We start from the raw sequence: 18,304 nt of genomic DNA, 5'->3' as shown, positions 1-18,304 counted from the left end.
GCGGTAAAAGGGACGGAAATTTCTTTCCTCCTTTGGTGCTGATTCAAATGATCCATAAGAAACCTTTAAAACCCAAAAGGACAACTATTTAAAAAATAAGTCTAGAATAGGTGCATCTTTTAATGATAAAATGGGCGATAAATATAAATAAGAAAATACAGATGGAGTCATGGGAGTACTTATGGAAGAACTCTATGAAGATACCGACATGTTATAATATTAAAGAAAACTGTTTTAAAATGTTATATAGGTGGTATATGAAGCCTAAGAAACTGGCAAAAATGAACAATCAGGTGTCGGACAGATGTTGGAATGTAAAAAACATGAAGGATCTTTCTACCATATGTGGTGGACTTGTGAAAAGGCAAAACAATTTTGGCAAATGGTTCAGCAAGAGATCTCAAAAGTTTTGGGTTATAATAGTAAGAAGGCACCAGATATCTTTTTGTTTGGATTACAAATGGAAAATTTCCGAAACAAGATAGAACGATAATTTGGTACGTGCTTTCAGCTGCAAGGACATTATATGCGCAGATGTGGAAGCAGGATAAACTACCAGAAAAGTGGGACTGGATTTTAAAAGTTATGCATTGGAATGAAATGGACAAGCTTACAAGAATCTGAAAAGAAAATGATCTAGAGAAGTTTAAAAATGAATGTTGAAATTTTCAAATATATGTTGAAAAACAATGGAAGGTTAAAGGATACTTGGCGATTTTTGACAATAGTTGAGCTTTGGAGGAAGTATACATGGACTATAGTCAAGAAGCGGGAATATACTTTCTTTTTAACTTTTTTTGATAAGGACTAAAGGATTATAATGAAGATTAATTATAATTATTATATATGGTTTTTTCTTTCCTTTTTATGTTCTTGTAAGATTTTTTAATGAAGATTCTTTATTTGAAAAAAATACCTTTTAGTTTTAGCAAATTACTTAAAATACACCATTGGAGGTCAAGAAAAGGGGGAAAGGGAGGAGAAAAATGTAATGTTTTTGTATGAATTTTTAATAATAGATGATGAGTATTACTGCAAAATATTACAGGATAATAAAAATTGTTATAAACAAGAATAGGTGCATCTTTACTCATCATATGTTTGTCTTCACAAGCTGATACATTTTGTGGTGGGCTGTACTAGGCAAATTGATCTATGATATTAATACAATGAATGTACCATACATAGTTAGTGAATAATAATAATAATAATAATTTTTTTTATTTATATCCCGCCCTCCCCACCAAGGCAGGCTCAGGGCGGCTTACAAGACATGATACATATACCATGATATAACAATAAAATACAATTGATACAATAAAATACAGTTAAATACAAATTTGTAAATTTAAGTTAAATAAATAATTTAAAACCGATATAAATTAATGGTGCTACAGTTTCAGTACATATATGAAGATGGCTGGATATCATTGCCAAGATTCCACCTTAGAAGGCAAGTTGGAAGAGGGCAGTTTTACAAGCCCTACGGAACTGATTAAGATCCCAGCAAAATCCTTTGCAAAACTGTCACTGCTAATCACATGTTTCTAGAAATTTAAAAGTTCAGACTTTGAGGTCAAAAGGTGGCAAAACACTTTGCACATTTGTGCACAGTATGAATGAACTGATGTACTGGTGGCAGAAAAATAGGATTCATTTGAAGTTTCATCACTAGCATCTTTCTAGACATCTCCCAGCCCTCTCCAGATTACTCAGTTCATTAGTAAACCAAAGCACCCAAAAGAGGGAATTAACTTTCTTCTCCACACTTTTATCCTGTTGCATCTCAATTTCCAGACTAAATATGCCTAGCAGTTTATGAATCATTGCATTGATCCCATCATTACCCACCCATTTATACCTTCTTCTTGACTTCTGGTAGTTAATAAGATGCAGAATAGCTGATACTAAGGAAGATTGCACTAAGACATAATGCAACAATGGCAGTGCAGCACTTGCTCATAAAGTACTTAGTATATTCTCTGAACTCAAGAGTTCCAACGAGGTGCTAAGGCAAGCAACAAGGAATAATGCTTTACCATAAAGCTCTGCCAGGTATGGTGGGGGAAGTATTGATCAATGAGCCAGACGAATATTTCTGCGGGCATTTGCTCAGACTTGCGTCCTTACATAGGAAACAGGAGTCTTCCCATGATCAATGGTAATTTCAGATCAATAAACAGATTGCATCCAAAATCAGGGAATAGTCCCTATTCACTCATTCTACCTGAGGAATCTTGTAAAGGTTGAAAAGGTCTGCCATGTGTGAAGAGGCGTGCAAACCATATCCACCAATGATTCCCATAAGACCTTTTGAAATGCCACATTCATAGTTGGGGATAAAAGTGTGTGATTTGAAGGGAAGGTCCATAGTGGTACGGTAGATCATCCATGCATTATTGTAATTATCATAAATGTGGGATCCAAAGGAGACATTGGGTATGATTGAAAGATCTTCATTGATCTCCTGGATGGCAAAAACCAAGGCCAGAATGTGCTGATAGAACTTGGTGACAAAGCTGCGAATAAAATTGCCTCTTGGTTTCATTGGAGAATTCAAGCTTGCTTGAGACCATATTATTAGTGTATAGATTATAAAATTGTATGAAGAGCCTAGCTGGATCAGCCAGCAGCCCAATATGATGCATATTCCACATCCTGATGCCATTTTTAAACTAATGTGCCTTGAGTATTTATCATAATACATTCATCTTATATACGTATGCAGGATATAAACATTCAAAACTAAAATAAGTGAAGTAAGACATGTCATAATAATAATGAAAAAAGTATACAATCCATTCAGTCATTTGTTCATTCCTCAATGCATATATCTATTTACTTTGCACAACTACATACATGCATATTACCTTCTCCATCTCTAAATATGACAAAATTAATTTGCAGTCATACAAGCATACAAAAATAGCATTTTAAAATCAAACATCATTTCAATAGGGGCAGAATTGATTCCTTACAGGAGAAAGCTAGAATATGACTCAGAAGGGTATTTCACAAAGGGAACTCTTGGGAAGGTTTCACAGTTAAGAGATATAATCCCACCAATGACAATTTCTCCTGGCTGGTACCACTCATATGGAATCCGAGGAGGTTCTGTCTGAGTACATTGCAATACATGTACTTTGCACACCAGATGAGGGAGCAGGAACGGCATCACAGAATTATTTTGTTGTGGACATTCCTGAAGAAATTTGCTAACATTTGAAAATCTCCAACAGGCTGTCCAGGATTGCAGTTTACCAAATAAAAAGCCCTGTGGTGCAGAGTGTTAAAGCTGCAGTACTGCAGTCCTAAGGTCTGCTCACAACTTGAGTTCGATCACTGGCAGAAGCTGGGTCTTCAGGTAGTCGGCTCGAGGTTGACTCAGCCTTCTATCATTCCGAGGTCAGTAAAATGAGTACCCAGCTTGCTGTGGGGGGGGAAGCATAGATGACTGGGGAAGGCAATGGCAAACCACCCCATAAAAAGTCTGCCATGAAAATGTTTTGAAAGCAATGTCACCCCAGAATCGGAAACGACTGGTGCTTGCACAGGGGACCAAGTAGTAGAAATTGGGAAACTGTTTATCTGTAGTGACTGATCTGAAGAATGAATGGAACAGGGAAGTATTTATTTATAACATGAAGTTTCAGATTTAATGGCTCTTTTTCTTTCTCATGTCTTCTGGAAGGCCACTGGAGCTTGGACTAAGAATATAAATGACAGTGATTCTGATAATTACAGGGATACTCATAACCTCTGAGACTCTGTTGCTGGTGACATCATTGGTGTCACAGGTGCTGAATCAAACATATTTGTTCTGCTCTCACTGCACCTTTTCTCTAGTGAAACAGCTATTTGGGTTTACTAACTCAGATTAGCCTTCAGTAATCCTCACACTGGAATCCAGGTGGGAGAGGGCATGACTTGTTAGCAGAATTGCTGGGGTCTACTCTTTTGAGAGGGGAATTAGCAAGAAGTAGACCAGAGGCAGAGCTTAGGGGGAATCTTTTACCACTTTACAGAAAGCCAGTTTGGTGTAGTGGTTAAGTGTGCAGACTCTTATCTGGGAGAACCGGGTTTGATTCCCCACTCCTCCACTTGCACCTGCTAGCATGGCCTTGGGTCAGCCATAGCTCTGGCAGAGGTTGTCCTTGAAAGGGCAGCTGCTGTGAGAGCCCTTTCCAGCCCCACCCACCTCACAGGGTGTCTGTTGTGGGGGAGGAAGGTAAAGGAGATTGTGAGCTGCTCTGAGATTCTTCGGAGTAGAGGGCGGGATATAAATCCAATATCATCATCATCAGTTTCAGAATAAAACTCCAACAGTAAAATAGTTTTTAAAATGTTTACTTAAAGAAATATATAAAAGTACAATCATACATATGCTATCAAACACTCATAAAAAGAGATTAGAAAATAAGTGGTGAAGCACAGAGGGTTTTTTAGGAATTATTGCAGGGTGGGGGGGAGGGTGATACTACCTGGTCCATGGATCCTTGAAGTAGAAGATATTGAAGATGTCACAGCTGATGTCACCAAAAGGGGCAGAAAGGAAGAAGGCTCCCAGAGGCTTGATGGAATTAGTGAGTTATGATGGGCTTCCCTAAGGTAAACTGCCTTAAACAAAGAAAGGGATTGGTCAATTTAGAGCGACATTGCAATCTACTGTAACACCATAGCTAACACAATCAAGATGGTCTTCATAACGGGATTAAGTCCTCAGCAACAGTCACTTCCTTGGGCTTCTTCTTTGTGTCCAGGATCTCCTCAATGGCTGGCAGGAACAGTCTTTTTGTTATGTGCAGGTGCGGTAGCAAGCTCTTTTGCCCAGCTGCTGGCTACTCCATTTGCATCTGCATTGACACACACGGAGTATGTCTTAGCTCTGTCCTTATGGCTGCTTTTGCAGGAACAAGATGGAGTCAGGATCATGGCTTCTGCTGAAGGCTGCTTTTAAGTGCTGTCTTCCTTGGACCGGAGTGAGGTGGCATTCTGCTAGCCTAGCAGCTTCTTGGGGTAGCTTCCAAAGATTGTGGCATCAGATATAGTAGAACCACAAAAGCAGTGTCATAGTTTAATCAATGTGAAGCTCTTTTGATTAATATAAATTTTATACTGGCCTTAATTTTAGTTTAGGTTGTGTGTTTTTTGCTTCTTTCACCTTGGAAGTCAATGTGTTCAAAAAGAAAATAAACTCCAGAAACTCAGACATATACATTAAAACATACTGCCATCAGAGCCAGTGTGGCATAGTGCTTAGATCATTGTGTGACAATTGAGAGGACAGAATTTTAATCAACACACTGCCATGTGGCAACTGAGTGACCTTAGGCCAATCACTCACCTCCAACCTAACCTTCAACTAAGGCAAGAATCAATTTGCTTCTTCATCCACAGTAAAAATATGAGACATGGGTATGGGGGTAAACTTGGATTTTATTAGAGGAAGCCAAAAGTTACTCAGAATCAAATTCCATTAAACACCATTAGTGCAAAGTTTGACCATACATGTTAATGGTTGTTAAATTATTCACTTATTTCTCCTTATTAAAAAGGTAAAGGTAGTCCCCTGTGCAAGCACCAGTTGTTTCCGACTCTGGGGTGATGTTACTTTCACAACGTTTTCACAGCAGATTTTTTAAAGGGGTGGTTTGTCATTGCCTTCCCCAGTCATATACACTTTCCCCCCAGCAAGCTGGGGACTCATTTTACCAACCTCGGAAGGAAGGAAGGCTGAGTCGACCTGGGATCCCTTCCGCTGGGATCGAACTCAGATCGTGAGCAGAGGACTCCGACTACAGTACTGCAGCTTTACCACTCTGTGCCATGGGGCAATTTTCTCGTTATTAGATGTTCTTTATTATTTAATTCAGGCCTCAGGACAATTATGTAACATTTGGGAGAAAAAATACATCCCAGTAACCCAAGCCCAGAGGCCAAGATGGAGAAGATCTCTACAGCTATCGTATATTTCCCTTTGGTACTTAGATATGTTGGCACAAAAGTCATCCACACACTGCAAAACACCAGCATGCTGAAAGTGATAAACTTGGCTTCATTAAAAGAGTGAGGCAGCTTCCTAGCAAAGAAAGCTACAAAGAAGCTGGTAAGAGAGAGAAATCCCATGTAGCCCAGAATATAGTACAGCATATTGGCAGATCCTTCATTGCATTCCACTATGATTTCTTCAGCCAGAGAGTTCATGTCAACATCTGGTAAGGGAGGGTCATTGCAAAGGCAAATCAGGCAAAGACACATTTGAACAAACGAACAACAAATAACCATAGAGTTTGCAAAGCTTTTCCCCATCCATTTCTTCATCTTTGATCCTGGTTTAGAGGCCATGAAAGCCGAGACCACGATGATGGTTTTGGCCAGCACAGAAGAAATGGCCACTGTGAAGTTAATACCAAAAGCAGTCTGGCGCAGAAGGCAGATGAGAAAGTAAGGCCAGCCAATGAATAGCAAGGTGCAGAGGAAGCAGAGCAGGAGAGAGACAAGCAGAGCATAGGAGAGTCCTCTGTTGTTGGCTTTGACGATGGGAGTGTTCCGATGCTTAAGGAAGATTCCAAACACCACAGCTGTCGTCAGAGAAAGACACAGAGCGATAACTGCCAAACTGATACCAAGAGGTTCACCATAAGACAGGAAATGGAGACCCTTTGGAAGGCATGCAGTTTGGTCTTTATTTGGATAATTATCATCCGGGCATTTGGAACAGTCATTCATATCTTTAAAAGAAATAAAAAGAAGAAGCTATTTTACTGTATGTCATAATTTGAGTTTGGCGGAGTGATGTTTATTTATGGGAGATCACCTAGAGAGCCAGTTTGTAGCGGTTAAGTGTGCCGACTCTTATCTGGGAGAACCGGGTTTGATTCCCCCCTCCTCCACTTGCAGCTGCTGGAATGGCCTTGGGTCAGCCATAGCTCTCATAGGAGTTGTCCTTGAAAGGGCAGCTGCTGTGAGAGCCCTCTCAGCCCCACCCACCTCACAGGGTGTCTGTTGTGGGGGGAGAAGATATAGGACAAGGGTGGCCAACTGTAGCTCTCCAGATGTTTTCTGCCTACAACTCCCATTAGCCCCAGCCAGCATGGCCAATGGCTGGGGCTGATGGAAGTTGTAGGCAAAAAAAATCTAAAGAGCTACCATTGGCCACCCCTGATATAGGAGATTGTAAGCCACTCTGAGTCTCTGATTCAGAGAGAAGGACGGGGTATAAAGCTGCAATTCTTATTCTTCTTCAAACCTGATCACACTTGATACTTCAGCATCACTCATTTGTGCTTTCAAGACGTTATGCTTGCTTTGATATGGCACCCTCTACAATGAATCCCTGTAGTTTTTTTTTTTTTTTGTCATTTAAGGGTTTTATTGAGAGAGAAAAAAAAGAATACAAATAAAGAAAGAAAGAGAGAAAGAGATAAACATAACATACATAAATAAGCAACATCTCTCACAAACCACAAGCAGAACAAATACAAACATAATCTAACACCTAACATCTAACATCTACCCAAACATACACACTGGGAGATGAAGAGGATTGGGTATCGATAAAACAAGAAAGAAAAAGCCCCCTGATTACTCCAATCCAACACTTCTACTTTCTACCCATTTATAAACAGGGTCCCATTCCTCTGAACATTTTTGTACATTACCATTTCTTAATCTTGTGGACATTAAATCGGATTCTGCGGCAACCAACAACTTGTTAATAAATTCATCTCTGTCGGGAATTTTCCCATTCTTCCAATACTTGGCATACAAAATTCTAGCAGTGGTAACTATATACAATAACAGTTTGGAAAGAGGTCTCCTACCCTTCTGCTTTGAAATCTTCCCTTCTGGACACGGAGCACAATCATAGCAGCAAAATGGTTTTCCTTCCTTCTTTTTTCTACTGTGACCTGGAGGGCAGTTGTCATTACACACACCCAAGGGCGTGACCTATCAATCAAAAGGCAGATGAAATCCTTTAAATTCTTGTGTGTTCCCAAAAGTCAGTGATTTGCAGTAAAAGGTTTGATAAGAAGAATGTAACAGAATTTTGCATTGAAGCTGTTGTAAGTGATGGTACTGTGTCAAAAGGGAAGGGGCAGAAATCTGCAAACATTTTCAGCAGAATAGCAAAACACTCCCCTACCCTCCTTCAACAACTCATGAAAATTGCAGTGAATGGTGATAAAGCAACCTCTCCATTGTGAACGGGATTTACTGGCTTCCAGAATTCTCATTCATTCATCCTTCCACCCATCATTCAATTTATACTCTGCCCTACCCCAAAATTTTATATAATCTGTAACAAACTGGGGAGTATTCTCAAAATGATCCCATGTATGGATGCTTAAATTTGGAGGCTGGAGCTATGAAGAGACAAACTAAATTGTTCTATAATAAAAAAAAGTCAAGAAGTTTGCTGAAAAATATGCATTCTCAAAAATAATCCTATTGTTGGGGAATTAAAACCCTTCAAAATAATAGAAATAGTGTCTGCAACTTTATGAAACATATGTCCTCAGTGACCATTGACAAACTGAACTGGGATCCTTCAAGCCTTTGTTTCCGTCAGGAAAAAGGCTGCAGGAGGGACAAAGCACCTTGAAGGAAGACTTATGACAGTGACCATCTGTTCAACAGCAGCCAGCACACAAAAGCCACTGTGGTGTAGTGGTGAGAGTTTCACAATAGGATCTAGGAGACCTAGGTTCACAACTCCATGATTCCATGGAAGCCTGCTGGGAGACCATCGGCCAGTCATACACGCTAAGCCTAGCCTATCTTACAGGGGGGTTAATGAGGATAAAATGATGTAAGGGAGGGGGAGGAGGAGAATGATTTAAGGAGCAAAATAAACAGTAAACTGGTGGGTGGGTGGGAAAGAGAGGGAAGGAACAAGGACAGGTAAGAATATGAGGGCTACCAGGAGGACAGAAAGAAAAAATCTGGTGGGGTAGGGAAAGAGATGAATGTGAGGTGACCCATCTGAGTCCTTGTGGATTCCCTACTGGGCAGCTGAGCCTGCCTTGGTGGTAGGCACCATAGAGACTTTTCTTGGGGACAGGCTGCCAGGAAAAAGAAAGCTGAAGTCAAGGGAGTCAGGTAAAGGTAAAGGTAGGTTGGCTGGTGGATGGGGGATAGAGAATGAAGCAGAAAAGGGGCAGAGGTTATAAGGGGTTTCAGGAATGTGAAGGAGGAAATAACAGGGATGGGGATGAAGAAAATGAGATGCCCTTCTCAAGTCCTCGCAGGTCACCCCTTGTATATAGAAAGGCTCGGTGGAACAAAACATGTGGAGAACTACTGTTGGTGGAGGGAAAAATAAAAGCGAAGAACTTTTAAATGACATTATCACAGCATCACAGAGCAAGAAGCGGCCATACAAGCCATCTAGTCCAAACCCCCCTGCTCAATGCAGGATCAACCTACAGCATCCCTGGCAAGTGTTGGTTCAGATGCTGCTTAAAGACTGCCAGTGAGGGGGAGCTCACCCCCTTCCTCGGTAGCTGATTCCACTGTTGAACAACCCCTACTGTAAAAAAAGTTTTTCTTAATATCATATCATATATCATATCATATCAGTTTTATTTTTATCCCGCCCTGCCTGCCGAAGCAGGCTCAGGCTCCATCTGGCAGGCTCAGGCTTCAATTGGCACCTTAATATAAACCCATCGTTGTGAGTCCTCTCCTCTGCTGCCAACAGGAATAGCTCCCTGCTCTCCTCTAAATGGCAGCCCTTCAAATACTTAAAGAGAGCAATCATGTCCCCTCCTGCTTTGAACAGTATTTAAGTCAGTGAGTCACTGATACCCTATCTGGGGGAACTTTGGAAGCGTTAGTTCTGTCTTACCTGATTAAATGTGCTGTGCCATGTAATTATTTGGTCATTCATAGACAACTGTCCTCCTGGCAGGGCTTGGGGATCTATTCCCCCAATTTTCACTCTTAAGAAGGATTTATTTGGGAAGGTAACCCAGTTAATAATGTCAAAGCCACCCACTAATTCACCATCCTCATCAAAGCAAAACTTTTCACCGGCACTGTTGTTAAAGCAGAGCCTCCTCAAAAAATGGTGAAGCTAGGAAGAAAGAGATTACAACAGGTGATCTCAAAGCCATAGAGAAGGTCGAAGAAGAGAGAAAATCAGGTTCATGGTTGGAGTTGGGTTTTCTAATCTATGAGTGGTCTAATCATAACACTGGTTGCATTTGGAAATCAATCTAGTAGAAACTAACAGTGATTCCCATTAGAAATATATTTCACAGTGTAATCCTCATCCAAGGGAGGCACTATTCCATGTTTTAGGCAAATATTGGGCTGTGTTAGTTAAATACACAGGGAGGAATGTACTGATTTAGTTCTCTTAGAGATGTCAACATGGAGAGAGCAGTTCTCAGGCTCATCTTCACCAAGGAAGAAGAAGAAGAAATTGGATTTATACCCTGCCCTATATTCTAAATCTCAGAGCAGTTTACAATCTCCTTTACATCCCCCCCCCCACAACATACACCCAGTGAGGTAGGTGGAACTGAGACAGCTGTCCCAGAAGCTGCCATTTCAAGGACAGCTATGGCTGACCCAAGGCCATTCCAGCAGCTGCAAGTGGAGGAGTGGGGAATCAAACCCGGTTCTCCCAGATAAGAGACCATGCACTTAACAGTGATAACAGTAATTAATAGTAACACCACTAAAGAATGATGGGCTTTAATCTGGAGAACTGGTTCAATTACCACTCCCCCACTTGAAGCTAGGTGCGTGACCTAAGGCAAAAAACTCTCAGCTTACAAAATAAGCATAGATCACTACTAGCAGCCAGACTCTCTGGGATCTCCTGGCTATTCCACACACAATGCCACACAATAATTTCAACTTCCATACGATCCACTTTTTCAAGAGAAGATAACCTGCTTATGTGATACATACACTGATGTTACCTTATGTTCCTGCAGAATTGGAAACCCCACCACATGCCACAAACATGCCCAGTGGAAACAGAAATGTGCTATACAAAAACTTCCACTGGGATGACCCTCTCTGGCAGGAAGGTTAGGTATAAGCTCTAATGAAATAATGCCACTGTTTGGGGCATATTTACCCAGTGAATCCAATACAGAAGCATCTCCCAGCACAGGGGTCCCAACTCCCAGCATAAAAGAGTGTCCCAGATTTTCTTTAACTAAGTCATCATACCAAATATGCTTGGCCATGGGGTTCACCATACCAAAAATGACTGTACCTCAAAGGGAGAATGGAGAAACTGAGAAAATGCAAATGACAGCTTCAGTTATTAGGATATGACATGTTTTGTCAGGAACCTGCCATAAGTGGGAAACCCTGCACATTTGGTGTAGTGGTTAAGTGTGCCGACTCTTATCTGGGAGAACCGGGTTTGATTCCCCACTCCTCCACTTGCACCTGCTGGAATGGCCTTGGGTCAGCCATAGCTCTGGCAGAGGTTGTCCTTGAAAGGGCAGCTGCTGTGAGAATCCTCTCCAGCCCCACCCACCTCACAGGGTGTCTGTTGTGGGGGAGGAAGATAAAGGAGATTGTGAGCCGCTCTGAGACTCTTCAGAGTGGAGGGCGGGATATAAATCCAATATCATCATCATCGTCATCATCATCATCTCAGAGATTATGAGAAAGTTCAAAGCCAAAATTTGGTCTTGTTGTTGGGAATTATGCATTTTCTGAAGGCTATGTGGTGCCTACCACCAAGTCAAGCTCAGATGCCCAGTAGGGAATCCGCAATGACTCAGATGGGACACCTGCCACCTTTGATTTCCTTCTATGTGAAATATTACCTGAAATGGCTGTGGCTTTGGAGGCTCCAGCTTGTCTCCATCTGCCACAATTCCATACTTGGTTTTGGAGGAAGGCATGGCATGCAAAGCATGTGCCACAGCGTAGACAGCATTGTAGACACTGTAACTTTGACTGGTCATGCTCATTTCAAAGAAAGGTCCAGGAAGGCTCTCCAGTTCCTCCTCCCCAGTGCAGCTATTCACAGCCTCATTGCCCGCACCAGTATCTGGAAACAGACAGCTAAATGCATGCTGCCAGAAAGTCCTGATGAAACCATCGTCCTCAGAATGGGGATTTATGCTCCTGAGGAACTTTTGGAATGCTTGAACTTCGGTGAGATGAACTGAAAATGATAAGGCACCATGGAAGACTTGTATGCCTTGATCTCTGTGATATGTCTGTGATGAGAAATCAAAGTGGGCTGTCATAACCCATACTTTGTGTATAGGCGTCATAGAATCTGGATCAAACATATTCAGCGCCAACTGCAAAGCATCCAGGCTTTCCGAGTCTGCACTCATGATGCAGATGTTGACATTAGTCTTGGTTAAGAAAATTGTCATATTCTGAAAAAAGTCTAACATTTTATACATCTCCAGTGTGTTTTTGTAAGTTGGTATTCTTTTCATGAAGGCTATACAGATGCCATTCTGGGAAAACTTGTGTGCCAAAGTCTGTCCAAACCTTTCTCCTTTATCATCATTCGCTGCAATGATGCCCACCCAGTTCCACTGGAAATGCAGAAGAAGCTGGACAATCCCAGTATATTGATGCTCTTCACTGGGCACTGCTCTATACAAAGGAGAGAGTTGGATCACCTCACTCATGGGAGGAGCAAATAAGCAATATGTGACCTAAGGAAAAGAAAAAAGATTTATTGCTTCTCTGAGTTTGAGATTACACTGAGTACCCCCAGTTTCTGATCCAATGTTGAATTCTGTGTGTCTCACAATTTTTCTCTCCTGTTTAAAATAAAAAGAGCATTATCAATTGGGAAAGAATATAAATGGAGAGCTGTTTGAAGGCACACAGTGAACAACACATCTAGAAGTTCACTTGAGTTCGATACTGGAAATTATATGAACTGTTTATGATTTGTGTGACTGAGACTGTATTAGTAATTTTTCAAAGATATTTCTTACCATTGGTTTTCTTTCCATGATTCTCTCTACCATTTTCCCCTGGAAGGGTGGACTTAACGACATTGTTTCATGCTGAGGTACCTCCCCTTCCCAAACCCTACCTTCTCCTGGATCCACCTTCAAAGTCTCCAGGTATTTTCCAACACAGACCTGCTGGCAGCCGTATGCCTTGGCTGCTAGGAAAATTAAAGCAAATGTGATTTCCAAAAAAAAGCATTACTAGCATTGAATTTTAATTTTGAGTTTGATTGAGTATTGAGGAATTTTAAGATGGCTGTCATTTTAGATCTTAAAACCTTTTTGCTGTAAACATATTTTAATTTGTACAGGTCAATTACTATATGCAATGCCTCGGCTGCTAGGAAAATTAAAGCAAATGTGATTTCCAAAAAAAGCATTACGAGCATTGAATTTTAATTTTGAGTTTGATTGAGTATTGAGGAATTTTAAGATGGCTGTCATTTTAGATCTTAAAATCTTTTTGCTGTAAACACATTTTAATTTGTACAGGTCAATGACTATATACAATGCCTCGGCTGCTAGGAAAATTAAAGCAAATGTGATTTCCAAAAAAAGCATTACAAGCATTGAATTTTAATTTTGAGTTTGATTGAGTATTGAGGAATTTTAAGATGGCTGTCATTTTAGATCTTAAAACCTTTTTCCTGTAAACATATTTTAATTTGTACAGGTCAATTACTATATACAATGCCTCGGCTGCTAGGAAAATTAAAGCATATGTGATTTCCAAAAAAAGCATTACGAGCATTGGATTTTAATTTTGAGTTTGATTGAGTATTGAGGAATTTTAAGATGGCTGTCATTTTAGATCTTAAAACCTTTTTGCTGTAAACATATTTTAATTTGTACAGGTCAATTACTATATGCAATGCCTCGGCTGCTAGGAAAATTAAAGCAAATGTGATTTCCAAAAAAAGCATTACGAGCATTGAATTTTAATTTTGAGTTTGATTGAGTATTGAGGAATTTTAAGATGGCTGTCATTTTAGATCTTAAAACCTTTTTGCTGTAAACACATTTTAATTTGTATAGGTCAATTACTATATACAATGCCTCGGCTGCTAGGAAAATTAAAGCAAATGTGATTTCCAAAAAAAGCATTACGAGCATTGAATTTTAATTTTGAGTCTGAGTATTGAGGAATTTTAAGATGGCTGTCATTTTAGATCTTATAACCTTTTTGCTGTAAACACATTTTAATTTGTACAGGTCAATGACTATATACAATGCCTTGGCTGCTAGGAAAATTAAAGCAAATGTGATTTCCAAAAAAAGCATAACAAGCATTGAATTTTAATTTTGAGTTTGATTGAGTATTGAGGAATTTTAAGATGGCTGTCATTTTAGATCTTAAAACCTTTTTACTGTAAACACATTTTCGTTTGTACAAGTCAATGGCTATATACATTTTTTTTAAAAAAAATTCTACTTTTATAAATCTTTGAACACTACCTTTTAAGATATATATATATAAAAAAGAAAACATCATTGGTGGATTTGAATATGTTTTACAGCAAGAATAAAGATCTCAGCTATCATCTTCTTCCTTTCCTGCCATATGCTATTAAAAACCTGTCCTATAGTTGTTTCAGGAGAAGCATAATTTTTTTTCCCAAATGAGTGTCACTTGTCATTTCCTTTCTTTCACTTAATAATGTTTAAAGAATCATAATAATCATAGGTGCTCTTATTTTGTGCTACAACTCAAACATTCGCAACTTCATTGGAAAGTTATGGGTGATGGAAGGGGATAACTACACCGATATTTTGAATCACTGTGTGATCCCCTCCCCACTGTGCACTGGCACTTGAATATTGACATATCCCTTTCACCCACCCAGCATTTCATATAATGAAATCCGAAAGAGGGGATGACTACTGGAAGAGCTCTGTGATGCAGACGTACAGCAATAAACCCGATTTTATAAAAGGATGTTCTTATTATTATCCTGCTATTAGCTAGAAGAGCAAATAGGAACAGAGCCAAAGAGATGGCATTGAATGGAAAAATAAATGCAAATGTTTTAAGAACATTGGGTTGGATCCAGAAATTTTTTTCACTTGGACTCAGTGAGTTCCCTTGCTTATTAAACCCATGACTTCTGTCCATGCAAGTCCCTTTTGTAATTAAAGAGAATCCCTTCATCCTTTATTCACTAGTAGAAAGTCTGGTTGGAACCAATTTATTGTTTTCTTACCTGAGGAATCTTGTAACTGCTTAAGAGAGTAGCCACGTAGAGGGAGATTTCAGAGTCCAAGCCTCCAATGACAGCTATGAGGTTCTTCCAGATGCCGCAGTTGTAGTTGGGAATAGTTCTCTTCTGGCTAAACAGAAGGTTCAAAGTATTTTGAAAAGCCATCCTTGCATCAAAGTAGCTGTCATAGATGTGGAACCCCAGTGTTATGTTTGGTAAAATGTGGGGATTCTTGTTAATCTCTTTTATGGCAAAAACCAAGGACAAGACATGCTGGTAATTCTTGGACACTGCGCTGAAGTAAGAGATAAATGGTGTGTAATTCTGATATTCATAAGTATTAATAAGTTTTGTTTCAAAGTGTTGGAAAATTCAACATCATAAGGAAACTATTCTGAGTAACTGAGTAACATTTGTCCCCTTTCATTTCCTGTCACAATATTCAGGACCCTTTTCTTCTTTTAAAACTATTTACAATAATGTAATTACAATGGAAACAGGTATTATCCCTCTCTTTTCCTAATTAAATATTTTGGGATCAACTGGATAGTAGAACAAGCAATAAGATGTGGGATGAGATGCAACCATTTTTTTCTGCAGGTGAAAAAGGACTTCCAGAAAGCTATGGAGAAATCAGGGGACCCTTTGACTATCAAAAAATCTATGTTGTGCATCATTAATCAACTTAGACAAAAAACATAGGTGATGTGGGATTCAGTCTTAATTGCATAAGACTGGGGACACGGGGATGGTTGGATTATACTAGAAAAGAAGAAAAAATCTTGACAAAGGAATAAAAGGGGTGAACTTTTCCTTCCTTCCTTCCTTCCTTCCTTCCTTCCTTCCTTCCTTCCTTCCTTCCTTCCTTCCTTCCTTCCTTCCTTCCTTCCTTCCTTCCTTCTTTCCTTCCTTCCTTCCTTCCTTCCTTCCTTCCTTCCTTCCTTCCTTCCATTTCTCTGTTCTCATGATAGAAACAAACATGGCAACTTCCTACTTAAAATCAATTAAAAAGTTGCTGTCAAATGATGAGAATTGTTCAGAAAGACTGAGAGTTGCACAGTACTGTCCTAATGTTCCCTTTACTCATACTCCCCATCTAAGCTGAACTCTTGGACAGACCAATTGAATAAGAACAAAAGCATACAAAGAAGGAAAATCATATATCATTTGCCATTGAAAAGGGACTCAGATAAACCTCTTTATATTGGATTGATTGTTTCATAAGCCAAACATATCACATCAATCAACATCTTATTGAATAAATGGGTCATTTTCAGAACATATCATTGCTTGCATTGCTCTATCCATTTGTTAAGCAGTAGTCTAAGGATAAGAAGAGACAATTTCCATACAAATATTCATGAAAAAGGTTTCCTTTGGGATGCTTCTCAAAAATGACATTGTCAGAAACCGGGAAGAACTGAGAGGTGATCCCACCAATGAGGAAGTCTCCTGGCTGAAAATACTGGTGTGGTGTCTGCAAGGCATCATTCATCCTACACATAACAGGGCATGTCTCAGATTCAGTTTGTGGCAGCAGCAACCACAATATAAGCAGTTGTATTAAAACACTAAATCTTTTCATTTGGAAAGAAAAGCCTCTTCCATTGAGGTGAAATCCTTTCCCAGTGTGTTCATTTACTATCCAGCATCAGCCTCTTGACCATCCAGCCTTCAATGGCACCATCCCCAAGTATTGGTCTCTCGTTTCAAAGAGAGCACAAAGGGCAGACTACTATAGTCCTGTCTTGCAAATAATCCCCTACTCCTGCCCTGAATAGTATAGGAATGTTTTATGTAAGAAGGATACTATTTACTAAGATTCAGTTTGAGCACTGGGAAGAAGAAGGCTGGATCATGATTGCTGGGTATGTCAACACCTCCCCAAGGTATTGTGTTCTGTAGGACATCAGGTGCGGCAGAAGGGTGAAAGAAAACATTGCATGTGGAAAGATTGTACCATATCATGCCACTACACTGACTTAGATGAAAATTCCAACTTCAGGAGGGGACTATAGTCTTCTTTAAAAAAAATAATTCATGAGGATACTATGTATTTATTTTAGTATATTTCTATTCCACCCTTTCCCCGTAGGGCTCAGGGCGGAGTACAACATTTGATAAAACAATAAAATACAATAAAAACATTTTATAAACAGGCACCTCAACAGCACTCAGAAAACTTTACCATATCATCACATGAGCTGCTTTGGCGGAGAGGCCGGGATATAAATAAAAAATAAATTATATATATATATATATAGCCTGGCCATCTCACATCATGATATCTCATAGAGATGGCAGATATTAGTCCATTTTATAGCACAGATGACAGTGCCAATACCAATAGGGGAGGCCAACCAGATCAAGACTAGACGCCCGCAGCCTCAACTAAAAGCCTGGTGGAACAGTTCCGTTTTACATGCCCTATGGAAGGCTAATAAGCCAGGTAGGGCCTGAATCTCTGTTGGGAGCTGATTCCACCAGGTCGGGGCCAGGAATGAAAAGGCAAGACAGGCATCTCTTGGGCAGGAGATGGCCCACAGATGTTGGAAGGCCAAACGTAATGACCTCCTGGGCATATATGGAAGGAGACGGTTCTGCAGGTATGTTGCTCCTAGGCCATGTAAGGCTTTAAACGTTAAAACTAAAACCTTGAAGTGGATCTGGTACTCAATGGGCATCTAGTGCAGACCGCAGAGCGCCAGCCAAATGCCCACCCGTAATGGTGGTGCAGTCAGCAGGCGAGCCACCGTATCCTGCACCCACTGCAGTTTCTGGATCAGTCTCAAGGGTAAGCCAGCATAGAGTGAGTTACAGTAGTCTAGTCTGGAAGTGACCATTGCATGGATCACTGTAGCCAGGTCCTGGGGGGATGGATCCGGAACGGTTCCAGATGGCCCTGCGGGATCCCTGGCCCTCTGGTGACTCTCTCGATGGCCTAGTTGAGACTTGGAATAGCCGGCTCTCTAGGGCCATTGAGGAGATCACACCTCGACGCCCTCTGCGACCTCGGACTAGGCTGGCCCCGTGGTATACCCCGGAATTACGCCAGCTGAAACAAGGTCTCAGACGGCTAGAGAGGCAATGGCGGCGTACCCGCAACGAAGCGACTAGAACATCTTATAGGAAGTTTATGAAGTC

The 18,304-nt window shown here is 40.3% G+C and overlaps 1 protein-coding gene across 1 annotated transcript; it reads right to left on the bottom strand.

Annotated features, from left to right (window-relative positions):
* Nucleotides 1-3,174: 3,174 nt before the first annotated feature.
* On the bottom strand, nucleotides 3,175-15,325 carry LOC132583091 (extracellular calcium-sensing receptor-like). The gene is made up of 5 exons (XM_060254756.1): nucleotides 15,164-15,325; nucleotides 11,802-12,656; nucleotides 7,824-7,950; nucleotides 5,852-6,731; nucleotides 3,175-3,208 (listed from the first exon to the last, which is right to left on the bottom strand). The coding sequence occupies exons 1-5, from the start codon at nucleotides 15,323-15,325 to the stop codon at nucleotides 3,175-3,177; spliced, it is 2,058 nt and encodes a 685-aa protein (XP_060110739.1).
* Nucleotides 15,326-18,304: the final 2,979 nt, after the last annotated feature.

Source organism: Heteronotia binoei, chromosome 15 (genome assembly GCF_032191835.1).
Source record: "Heteronotia binoei isolate CCM8104 ecotype False Entrance Well chromosome 15, APGP_CSIRO_Hbin_v1, whole genome shotgun sequence".
NCBI lineage: Eukaryota > Metazoa > Chordata > Lepidosauria > Squamata > Gekkonidae > Heteronotia > Heteronotia binoei.
Note: the sequence above shows the minus strand (reverse complement) of the source record. Positions and strands in the feature narration are given on the sequence as shown.